General features: G+C 38.8%; 1 protein-coding gene across 5 annotated transcripts in view; it reads right to left on the bottom strand.

Moving 5' to 3' along the window:
* Positions 1 to 12,654, bottom strand: part of OFCC1 (orofacial cleft 1 candidate 1) — a 190,313-nt gene that overhangs the window by 160,832 nt on the left and 16,827 nt on the right. For all 5 annotated transcript variants that reach the window (XR_003529499.1, XM_027654185.1, XM_027654187.1 and 2 more), the window contains exons 2-4: positions 10,164 to 10,219; positions 3,823 to 3,889; positions 3,349 to 3,525 (exon numbers count right to left, since the gene is read on the bottom strand). Coding sequence is in view for 4 of the 5 variants with exons in the window: in XM_027654185.1 (XP_027509986.1) it covers positions 3,349 to 3,525; positions 3,823 to 3,889; positions 10,164 to 10,175 (256 nt within the window). In the remaining variant the exon portion in view is untranslated. The remainder of the gene's footprint in view (positions 1 to 3,348; positions 3,526 to 3,822; positions 3,890 to 10,163; positions 10,220 to 12,654) is intronic.

Genomic DNA, 12,654 nt, shown 5'->3' on the forward strand with positions numbered 1-12,654 from the left:
ACCAAAAAGATATAATAAGGTTCTTGCAAACAAAATCAGTTCACAAACTTTTCTTTGTAGAAGATATTCTAAAAGTTATGGGAGTAAAGAGAATGGAAAAGGACTATCACACATGTGAATTAAGCTCTTTGAGGGCAGATGCAGGCAAATTACAGTAGCATGGACCTCTCCACTTGCTATTTAATCTCCGAGTAATGCACGTTCTGCAGAGCAACCCCCTGTGCAGACTTAGGCAAATTCCAGGAATTTAAGGCTGTCTTGAACATGCAGATGACTATTTACACTACTTCCCAATATCCTTAGCATGGAGGTATGCAACACTTCTCAAAAGTAGGTGGAGGTTTTTCTAGAGAACACTTCCCTCTAGCAATTGCTGACAAAGGAACAGTCTATGACACTGTTGCAAGGTAGAGGAAACGACAGCAACCGTAGCTATTATTTGCTGCTATTAACAATGCAGGTGATGTGTGGAAAGATAATGGAAAGGCAATACCATCTCAGTGCCTTGCCTCCAAGTGCTTAGCCTGAAAATCCAGCCTGATGTTCATATAGTGTTCTCAACCTGTAATCTGCTAACTCCTGTGATTAAATAGTTGTGCTTAAGATTATAACTGGTTTTAAGCTGTAACAGTTTAACACTAAGCATTGGAATTGACAAATGCCATTCCCCATTGAGCAAGGAACTGAACCTAAGCCTCAGGGCTGACAGCTGGAAGAGCACTCAACAGATGTGAAGGGAGGTAAGCCCACAAGGTAGAGTATTTTATTAATATCTGGGGAAGAAAAAAGGGAGAAAAGGAAAAGGGCCTAAAACATTTATTTTACACAGGCTATGCTGTTATGTTTGGTGTGCGGGCAGATCCTCCTAACAAATAGCTTCCAGCATGGCACGAGTCTTGCCTCCTAGGGAGAAAACGGGGAGAATTCTGTGCTAAAATATTTCTTGTGAATGGTACAGTGGCTCCTAGGAGCTGAAGGGCAGGAGAGGATGCTGTGGAAGTTTCCCCTATGATAGAGGATGGCGGTAGTTTTCAATACCACATGTGGTTTTGCTATGAGCTGAAGTGCCAACAGCTATGTAAAGCATCTATGAACATGGAGCTAGCAAAGAAAGGAAGGCTCAGGAACTGACCCCTTGGACTCTGGAGGACCCAGACCTCAACAGACTGATGTATGAAGAAATTAATTACCTCTAGAACTAGTCTTCACTGAGGACTGTGAAATGTGATCATTTATACATTACTACATTAATGTGATACTATATTTACCTATGCAGTTGGCTTTTCTCTTTCCCTCTTTAATGAAGAGTTGCTACACTCGGGAATGGGGAAAATTAGCTCATGAGGTATCGAAAAGTTTTTCCCAGGTTTCAGGCTTGAAGATGTTTTATCAACAGCCCTTGATAAATTTGAACTAATCCTTGTGACTTCCAAACAAGTCCTGACACAAGTTAGACTAAGAATAATTTTATGCAAGATTGGACCAGATGATCTCTAGAGATCTTTTCCAATCTAGACTTTTTTATGATGGTATAAATGGATGATTATTTTTTTTAATAACTGCTTGACTTAGAGGCAGAGCCATGTGAATAACTGATCTTTTGGTTAGCTGGATGAACAGAAGGTCAAGGAGGGAGACACAGTGTTGGGAAACAAAATTTTCCAACTCCCAGCAAAATTTCCTTTCTCATTACAGAAACACTTAGCAACATATCAAGGCATTGCATTCCAGGAGAAATGTCACAATTTCTAGTCCTTTCACAAAGATTATATTCAGTTAGGCTTTTTTGAACAAAATGCTACTTAGGATGAAAAATCAAAATGTTTAAAAACGCATTTCAGGCTTTTAAAAAAATGTGTTGTTTTCTTGAGGGAACTATTCATGAATTTCTGAAGAGGCAACTGAAAGCATGGATAGTCTCCAGCGAGCCTGACTTCATTTTTTGCCAGATAGACTATTTCATTAAAAAACAATCAATCCCTTTGTCTGCTTAATCACTGTTCTGACAGGCTGCAAAGGAAAGACGAAGAATTCTTGCTCCGTGTAGCGTTGCACAGAGTCACATGAAGGCTAAATGGAAAGCCAAACCTAATTTTGCAAGAAGCCATTAGGAGCCGTGGGCTCTCCAGTCCCACAAGGATAAAATCTTAACACAACAAGGTCCAACATTTTAGAAGTGAATGCCTGAAGGTCTGCTCACCAGGCTGCACTTCCCCATTTAAATACCTGAGCTGGCACACAAGAGTACTTAGCAAGCAGCATTGCAACTTGCAAGTTTGACAGAAAACACTGGGTGATCAGGGCTGTTCAAAGCCAGACTAGTTATTTTGGTACCTTGGAGATCTCAGCCCTTAGATGCATATTTGCATATTCATGCATGCACACAGTCCACTAGAAGTTAATGAGACCACACATTCCAATAAAGTAAATTTTTAAGTGGGTATTTAGGGAAGATTTTGAGTGTGACTTTAGGAATTTTTGTTTTTAAGCTAAATCTTTGCCCAGGATTTTCCTCACAGTTCTTAAGATGCCTTTTAATTCTTTTTCTCACCTTCTTCCTCACTGGATTACTAAGTAAAAGTAACCATTTTTCATAACATCCAGAAATAATAATAATTCAAAATGGAGTAATTAAATAATAAGTTAAAAAATATCAAACCTCTGCAAAAGGAAAACTGACATCAAGTGAATATTCCTATAGTTTGGATAAACCAAAATAATAAACAGAAATTGCTTCCTGAAGCAGCAACTCTTTTGGATGCTGCATCAAAACTGAGCTGAAAAGCCAGGTTTGCTCCCCTGGATAAGCCGAATGAACAGGACCCTGCTCCAAGTATCTGAGCAAAACTGGCTGAAAAAAAATAATGAAAGATGAAGCAGAGGCAAGATGCCGATTGACTGAGGGCGTATGGGAGACCTAAGGACAACAATTAATCATGGATCTGTAAGCTGTTTAAAACTACTCAATGCTCGGGAGCCAGTGAGGGAGCAGCATCTGTGTGCTCAAACTGGCTGCAGTTCCTCAAAAATGCAACTCAATCCAAATTAGGGGGAAGCACTGCCATGAGCACTGGTTCTCTGCACTCCCTCCCACTGGCAGAGAGCCCTGTACAACCTGCACCCCACCACAGGGAGTCATTGGAGTGTGGAGACAAAGCCTGGGTCTCTAAATGTTTAGAGAATCCACGTTTTTGGCAGCACGTTGGATTTCCTACCCAGGATTTGCACTGATGCCTGCTTGGACATGTCGGGATGGGAACGCCCAGCACAGGCCACAGAGTGTGCAGGTTGGATGGGGAACACAACCACTGTCGCTGCGTTTGAGGCTAATCAGGTTTGATGTCTCACCTCTTGGTTCAGCATGGGCTTGCAGCCCGAGTTTTTGTTGGTGAGCTGCAAGGGTGCTATCTGGCTTGTCATGTCTAATAAGTTTCTCTTCTGAAGGCTGATACGCTGAAAGATCTGTGCTGCTGATGTTAAAAGCTGGATTTTCAATGCCTTCTGTTGCTGCTCTCTCTTCTTTTACTACAGAAAACAAGGAGGTCAGAAGAGCACGTTATAGCAAAGTGTATTTCAATGACAAGCAGAAAATTCCTTCTAGTAATTCCTTAGCTGAAAGACTCAAGTGTATCGTCCTCAAATGTCGCCAAAACAGAATTAGGTTAAAATTAACTCAAAAAAAAAAAAAGAATAAATGATTAAAATAATTACAAATTGCACCCTGACAAGCAAGAGCAAAATTTCGCCCACAGCCATTTGTCTGTAATTAGTTAATTAATCCTTACACAAATTATGAGCAATAACTCATCAAGCAAGGCTCACCCATCAGAAATTCAGCCGACTTGGATTTCTTCTGCTTAGTTTGCTTCAGAGCCTTCTGCTGGAACTTCTGGAGGGAAATTGTTAAATGAATAAATTAGCTAAAGAACGAAGATCATCCTTTATGATCCACAACTAACACAGTATTTTAAATATGGGATGGCATTGAAATGTCATTTAATTTAAATCTCTGCTAAAGGGGTCAAACACTAATTGAACAACAGAAGTGGAAGAATTAAATAAAATAGAAGAAAAGTTAAAACAAATGCCAAATGAAGGTCACATTAAAATACTTTGTTTTTCCCCAATTTTAATTAATGCAAAGAAACCTCAACAAATGAAGAACATTATAAGACTTGTCTTTCAGTATACATTCAAAAGCAACTGCTTTATTTTACTTGCAGAATGGCAGCATTTCATTTAGAAAAGTTTGGTTATGCAGCATATTTATAGACAGACTTCCCTGACATCCCCTGTTCTCCTATTTTCTAAGTCCACTTACGTAACCAGTTTATTTGTTCATCACAGAGCAGCTAAAAATGAATGAGCTCTACCCTTTAGTACAACGCAATAGAATAAAAATAACACCAAAACTATTTTAAATGAGGTGTCACAAAAAACTGATCATGGTCCAGGGGAGAGAGGAAGCAAGACTCATTACAACAATGAAAAGTTCATTTAATATTAGAAAGATGCAATGACAGTGAAATTAAATAGCAGGAGATCTTGGGGGACCTGAACTGTGAAAAGTTTTTCAGTAATTCCCATGAGGAAGCAGGGCTCAAAAAATATATAGTCACATTATCCTAAGGAAGGCCCAGGTACTAAGCACTGGCTTTGTAGAATACCTGGAGCAGCACTGGGCAAGCATCACGCGTGGTCTCATACATGGCTACAGACCCCTATCACAGATGCTGACAATCAAAACAGGCAAAGATTATCAAACCAAAGCACATCTGGGAGTATTCATCAAAGCCAAAACCAAAGTAAGAAAACAGGTCAGACCCATTTATTTTAGAACATCACATGGCAGTTTCCAAAACCAGTATTTTTTTTTCAAGCCAGTTTCTTAATTGTCCAGTGATAAAGACCACTCCTGGCAACACAGCTCCTGGAAACTGTCAATACAAAAGGATTAATTACAAGAATCATTGAAAAATTGCATTTTTACAGCATCCATCTTTCCCATTTGATTGTGGGTGTCAATTTCCAGTAGAAAAACAGTGCTTGCAGCAGACACAATCAATAAATCTGTCAAAAATAACTGGACCATACCAGTGACAGATAAATATAGATACTAATATTTTCATTGTTATACATGTATATATGCAGACGCACATATATGTTATTTTGGAAATATATTCTTCTTCTAAATTCTAAATTAAGACTTCCTCTAAATTAAGACTAATACCCTACTAAAAAGCAAATGTGTGAAAACGACCAGACACATTCTGAAAGCTGCAATAAATAAATACAATAAGGGAAATAATTCCTACAAACCACATGCAGAACAACTGAAGTTAATGATAATTTTGACATGAGTTCAATAGGTTCAGAAATTTGCCCTACTGCTCCTGATTTTTTCACAATTGAAAAATCATTCAAAAATACATATTCATTCAGTTAGTTTCTTTAAAATTATACCTGTTTTGCAATATTAAAGCATTGGTGCATTCCTGCATGCCATAAAATTTTAATTGAGTCACTTTTAAAGATTCCAGAGTATTTGTAACACTGCAGTGTGATAATTATCCTTATTGTGCTGTGAATAATTATCACAAAAAACCTTAAACTTCATGTTAACAGCTAAAGAAAACAATATCAAAACAAAAATTCTGGGACAAATTTTCAGTTATATAAAACAGTACACATCTGCAACTTTGATGGAATTAAGATGATCTGTATTACATTCCGTGTATTCTTTTTCCATGTCAGATTTCCCTAGCAAAACTAATTGCACACTATATTGACTATAGTCAATTTTCAACTGTTTAAGTCTGTAAAATGTACAAGCTCCTTTCACAGAAAAAAGAAGAAAAAAAAATATGTTCTTCCTCCCCACATACAATACAGATGCGTAGTGGGGTTTAATGTTTTGGAATGGGTTTGAGTAGGTGTGTGTTTTGGGCATTTTATTGTTCAGGGTTTTGTTTTGGCATTTTTGTGTGCTTGTTTGGGAGGGGGAAGGTTGTTTGGGTATTGGATTTGGGGGGATTGTTTTTTTACTGTTCAATACAGTTAACACCAAATTTTGTTTTTTCAGTGATGCAACTGACTACATTCACTTGAGTCAAATGCAAGCTAATATTTTTAAGTAGTTGGTGTAACAGGCTTATGATCCCTACTTACTACAAAGAGATTATACCCTTGTCCCTTAATGCAATCAGGTTTTTAAAATGTATTTTTCATGAGTATATGTTTTAGAATGAAAGTAATACCTGGTTTTCAACTACAGAGAGGAATTCTTCCAGGACTGCTTCTCAACATAACTGAATAACAGAGTATTTGGCTGGTGGCTTTTGTGTAATCAACACGTGTTCTTGTCACTTTGTGCTGCAGAGGAAATTAGAAGACATTTTCCTTTCATACCTATTTCCAGCCAATTTCCTCATCCTTCTCTCTTTTACACATGAGCAATTTTAAGCAGTGTAAATAACATTCTTTCCCCCCTTTTTATTTTAGGTTTCCTTCCCCAGCCCCCTACCATTATGATACTTTGTCTTCTCATCAGAGAATAGGCAGGAAATTAACCAGTGGCATTTTATATTCATTTTATCATTAGTCACTACTAGTTAGTTTATGTATTTATGCAAATTTATGTCAAAAGCAAATGTTTTTTAATCAGTTCACACATATCTGCAAAACTTAGGTTTCCAATAACAAATTAAATAAAGTTTTTCAGTGACCACTTAATCTTTGCAGGCAAAGTCCAGTTATGTGAGCATACCTAGACAAATGCACATGAACACACATCCATATAGAAAGTCTCCATTCTAATTATGGAATATTATCTGAAAATAAACATAAAAAAAAGTATTCCTATTAAGAAAAAAGGAGAAGTTTCACAACTTGAGGCCAGAGCCTCAAGAGATACGAAGGCTGTGCTGGTTTACACCTGAGGTGGAGGGGGTACAACTTGCATCAGACCTGTCCATTCACAACTGGCACATAGAAAGGGGACGTCCTCTGCCTGCAAAGTCAAGTTTAAAAGGTGACGCTGCTGATAGCAATTCATCCTATCTCAAATCTCTATCACAGCTGCTGAAAAATAAAAAGTCTTGCCTTTTAACTATTTTTTTACTGTCTCTTTATCTTGAGTGTGCTACATTACAGCAAAGACAAGGGGAGTTAGGAGCATCTGAGCACAGCGCAGACTAGTAACCATGTCATTCAAAAAGTGATCTAAATCTTTAAATGCTTTTTTTTGCACACCATCATCATTAAAACGCACTGCCTGCTTTCTGATACTGACTGAAACAAAGGAAAACCGGGAGTACCAGAACCTGCAGTACTCACATCTGCAGGAGAGCAGCGAGCACCGCAACAACAGCAGCAGCAGAAGCAGCAATGGTGAGGGAAAAAACCCTCATTTATAACCAGTGACAACTAAAACCTATGAAGTTTTTAAAAGAATGTGATTGTTGTCAAAAGGAATTGGGTACAACAATGCTGCGTTCAGCTCTGGTTCCACTCAAAGCCGTGGCTGAGGGGCTCTGGGAAAGCTGCTGGAAGGCTGGTGGGCACAGACCAGCAAGAAAGTGAATTTTGCATACTGTACGGATCATCGCTCAGTTCAGGGCAGTCATATTGAATCTGTGATCAACCAATTGTGCTTCATGAAACCGTCAGCCCTCATTTATGTCTAGCTGTTTTCTTCTGTCCTACTGTAAACAAGCTCTGCTCTGAGCTGTCTCCCTACCCTTATCTGCTTAGGAAGATCACACAGACAGACCTCATCAGCAGCCTTAGAGTTAAAGTTAAAGTTACTGCTTCCAGACAGCAGTCCCCATGCAAGCTGGAAGTCAAAAAGAAGAGCAACTTTGGAATGACAGAGTTTTAGTTCCTTTTAGGAAATGCATACCTTAGATTCATACACATACTGGCATGTTATGTCTCTTTCATGAAATTAAATTAGGTGTTCCTAATATGAACAACTGTTTCTAACATCAGCAAACTAGCTCAGCAGATTCATCTACGCTTTTGTTTGTAGGTTGGTTGTCTTGCTGTTGGTTGTTGGAGGTTTTTTGGTGTTGTGGGGTTTTTTTTGTTTGGTTTGGGGTTTTTTTGTTTGTTTTTTTTTCCTTTGAGGTCTTGTTTGAACACAATCAAAAGACAAGTATCTGGAAATATTGTCAATCTGGTAGGGCTCCAAGAACCTAATAATTCCTGAAATGCTCTAAGGAATGTAATGATGGTAAACAGGAACAGGTATGTTGGCTTCTGTTCTCATTCACTTCAGTGAGAGCATTAGCCTTTCAACATAAAGCAGAACACAGTTTTCAAAGAATGATCCTCTTGAATAAAAAGGGATGGAGCCTTACTAATCACATATTCCGCTGTCAACACACTCACACACACACAAATGCGTTAGTTGGTATTTACAGCATTTAATTCTTGCAACCAGCTGCTAAGTCCCTCTTAAGTCTTTCCTTTATGCAGCTGGAGCTGAAACCTCTTCCCTTCTCCTAGACTATTACTTTGTCTACTTAAGGGATGGCAGCCAAAGAGAAACAGCTTGTAATTTGCACCTGTCAGCTTTAAGCACTCCATGTTAGATTTTGCAGAAAGCAAACTCTTCATTGCTAAAGAGAATGAAGCTTCTTAGGGTCAAAAATGGTTTTTAAGCTGACTCTGCAGCAATTAATAAATAAACAAATAAACCCTCACTTTGTTTAAGCCCATTCTAGCTAGACAATAAGGCAAAAGGAAAAACCCTGTCATAAAAGAGCACCTCAGTGTGTAGGTAGAAGATGTAACCCCATGTGTCTAGTCTAATATAATACCAGGCACAGCTAAACATGATTGGACCTGTATGCTGGCCATGCAGGAGCACATGGGAGAGCTTTGGCTTCTTCCCCTGTAAAATTCAGAATTGCTTCAGAAAACAATCAGGTGCAAAGAGTCCTTCTGAATTTCTACAAACTGGGGTGCCTTTTGAGGACTCACAGTAAGCTTTGCCATCTAGAGTGTCAGGTCTGTGAGAAAATTATTTTCATACAACTAAAAAGAAATATAAGCTCCACTCCTGATCCAGAGGTGTGCAAGCATTGCCATGCAGAGTCCCACTAGCTGGAGTGTAAAGCAGTGAAGGTGTACATCAAGGAAGTAACCCACGTATGATCTTTCAGTCATACACAAACTATCTTAGCATGTTTGCTTCTTGCTAGAAAACAAGTGCTTTCAGTCAACTGCAGTATCATTTACAATTGCATTTAAAGAAACAACAGTCTCACTGGTGTATTCATTTAGTTACTGAGAAGTAGGCTTTTCATTGCTTGCTCTTAAAATAGAAAAGCCCTCAAAAAACTCAAGCTGCAGAGCTGATGACAAGAACAAAAATGCCAGGGGTGAAAAAAAACCTAGAAGGGAAATAAAGTAAAACACACAATTTATTAAAGAAAACATTGGTGCTGCATTTTGATTTCATAAATTGTCCCCATTTGTACTTCCTGTTTAAACAATAACTAACATGATGATGGGTTAAATGAAGTTGAGATTGTCACAAACATGGCCTCACTAGTAATTAATGTAGTTTAATATGGTTGTTGGCACACATCTCACATGACAGATAATGTTCCAACATGTCACTGATAGGACCTTTCAGCACAGCTTTAGGAGATCTACCAGGCATTGCCGAGGTTGGTTGGGTCAAAGGGTTGAACCATGTGTAATTCAGAACAGAAGAGGTCCCACGGTCACTCCACAAAAACAATTACACTACTTATTTCACTCCATCCCTTGCCCGAAATTCACAAGCCTCACAGTTTCAGCGCAGTCAATCTCACTCTGCCCTGGGGCTATGAGCCACATGAAAATATGTGGTGCTGTGTTTATAAATCTAATCAAAAATAGAAACAGTAGACAAGCACAATGAGGTCCTACTATGGATCATGGGAATTCTCTAAATTCTGAAGGCACTTTTGTTTAACTTCTCTGGGCCTTCTCCTACCATTACATTGTCTGGTACTCTCGTTAATCATCCCCTTGACTTGTCAATGATATAAAGGAGCCTATACGTCTCCTAACTTCCCTCCCATCACACTACAAATAATATTATGAAATAGCAACGGTAGGAATAGTCCCTTTAACTTTTCCTTTTCAAAGCATGGTTTTTCTTCACTTACCTCTTTCTCCATGCCAGTCTGCCCTTTCTCAGACCTGCAGCAAAAAATGCTTCCTCCTGCAACAAAGGAAAGGCAGTACACCTGAATTTTCAGTCTGCACAGTTATTAATACCACTAGATTTAACAGACAGACTAGCAGAGCACTAGCCTAGAAACCTACCAGGATAGGGAGCGGAGGGGGTCCTTCCTGATGCTGTCCCTACTCTGACCTTGCCAAAGAGCAAAGGGAGGATATAGAGCTGTTTCATCACTTTATCTTTTTGAAAACAAATTTGCATCAGGTCATGAAAAAACAAGCTAACAAATATAAACAAAAAAACCACATAATTTAAGCTCATATGAAGAACTGCCAACAAAAACAAGGTTTTGAGTCAAAGTAGCCCAGAAGTAGATAATTCCTACCCCCAGACAGTAAGTACTAAAATGACTCAGAGTTTGCTGTGGCATACACCTTATCTGAAGACTACAGTACCAAAGCTGTCAGACTCAGGAAGGCTTCTGTGATCTGGTATTTCTGTGGGTCCCATTTGTGCCTCATTCCTTGTGCTGTGATTTCCATTAAAAGGAAGAAAATTGTCCTCTACTTTGAGGTTATAATTAAGCAAACATACAATAACTTTACAAGTTATATATTATATCAGCAAAAATGCCTCAATTTTATACCAGCTACTTTTTTTCTCTATATGGGAATAAAATTTATTAATTCAAAATGGCTGGACAGGTTGCCCCTGCATTCACTGAAATCAATGGCAACTCAGTCTGACTGCACTTGCAGCACCTGAATCACAATGAATAACAAGCTTCTTCCTTTGCCAGCTTTTCCTTTATGCATTTACACAAACATAGATTCAGGTTATTTTGCTGAGCCTGAAAACAAAACAAGATATTGAACAATTAAAAATATCCCTTCAGAGTCACTCAGAAGCTCTAGCTGACCTTCTGGGTCAGAAGATGCCCTGTACAGAGTACATGTTTGGCCCAAGTTGAGGAAACCCTCTCTCCTGAGGGCACCCAGCAAAGAAGTGCCTAATTCTGAGTACATGCTGAAATTTCATTGAAATCAATACAATGGACAGTGGACAGAGCCACAAATACTCCGTGGAAAAAGGCTGCATTGTCACTCTAGCTGTTCAGTAATGAATGAAGATCTGAGCTTTTGCTGACGCTGAGAGCCTGCTGACCTTTGCCATCACTCCTCGATTTTGGTGCCCTTCTTGGGGTGCCAAGGCCATTGAAGCAATGCTGGGGGCTGCAATTCCAGCAGCTCCCATTCTTCCTACAGCCAGCCCTGCCCAAACAGCCCCTGCACCGTAGCCCATGTCTGTCACAAAAAACTTGATCTCTACTCCATGGCATTATGTGATATTGAAAAAAAAGCCCCAGCAAGACCATGCAGGTAGGCTCAGGTCATGTAACTAGTCGTTGTGTCTCTAAAAACAACCCCAGAGTCCCAATTCCAAAATCTGGGATGAGTTTCCAGGACAAGGTAGTATCTGCTTTACTTTTCCAGCTACTGGAACTGTACATCCACTGAATGCAACAGGTAACTAATTTCATGCCCAATGGCATGGCATATTCCTTGTCATGACTCAAACAAGAGCAGGAAAAAAGAAGCACCTGTATGAATCAAAGGCAATAAAAGTTTGAAGGGGCTCCTTCCCTTTTCAAAGGACAATTGCAAGAAGCTGTCAGCAGAAGAGAACTGATCAAGAGATAAGCTATAAATTCAATGTTTTCATCCATGGTCAAACTCTGCTCATTGGAGAGGAGACAAAGATGCAACAACAAGAACTTCCAAAGCAGTAATAGTCAAAGGAATCTAAACATTAATGGAAAGACTTTGAGTTTCATCTTAAAGAATGTGGTTGACCAAACAAGGACAGCACAGACAAAGATAACAGAATCACAGAACCAATCAGACTAGAAAAGACCTCTGAGATCATCAAGTAAGATAGATAAACAATGAGTTCAGAGGAGATATTAGGCACATTAGTTCCTAAACAGTGATTTTCTTAGAGTTTGGGAACTTCCTATTATTTGGGTTTTCTGGGAATTTTTTTTTGTTAGTTTGCTTGGGTGGGGGACACTTTGGTGTGTTTTTTAAATGAGGGTGCTAGACATCGTTTTTTCTTTATTCTTTATAATACCAAACAGTCAACACATTCAACACTGCATTAACTGATTTTGACTGTGGCCTTACTTAACCTCACCAGCCTATTTTCTTTAGCTGGATAACAGCTGAATCATTAGCATTAAACTAGCTTGCAGTCCTGAAAGAGTACAGCAGAAAGAGAGTACATGATTTTTCCATCAATCAAAACACAACATAAAAGATATTTGAGATACCACCAGATATTTTATTTTATACCCAGTTGATGTGTTTTGCATGATTAAGGGATGGACTTCAGTTACTTTTAGGTACATTTGTAGTAAAATGGCAAAGTAAAACTATTACTTAGACATTCTTAAATTGGATACCTTTGCCTTTTTT

The sequence above is a fragment of the Corapipo altera genome, unplaced genomic scaffold (assembly GCF_003945725.1).
Source record: "Corapipo altera isolate COAL_440 unplaced genomic scaffold, ASM394572v1 60, whole genome shotgun sequence".
Taxonomy (NCBI): domain Eukaryota; kingdom Metazoa; phylum Chordata; class Aves; order Passeriformes; family Pipridae; genus Corapipo; species Corapipo altera.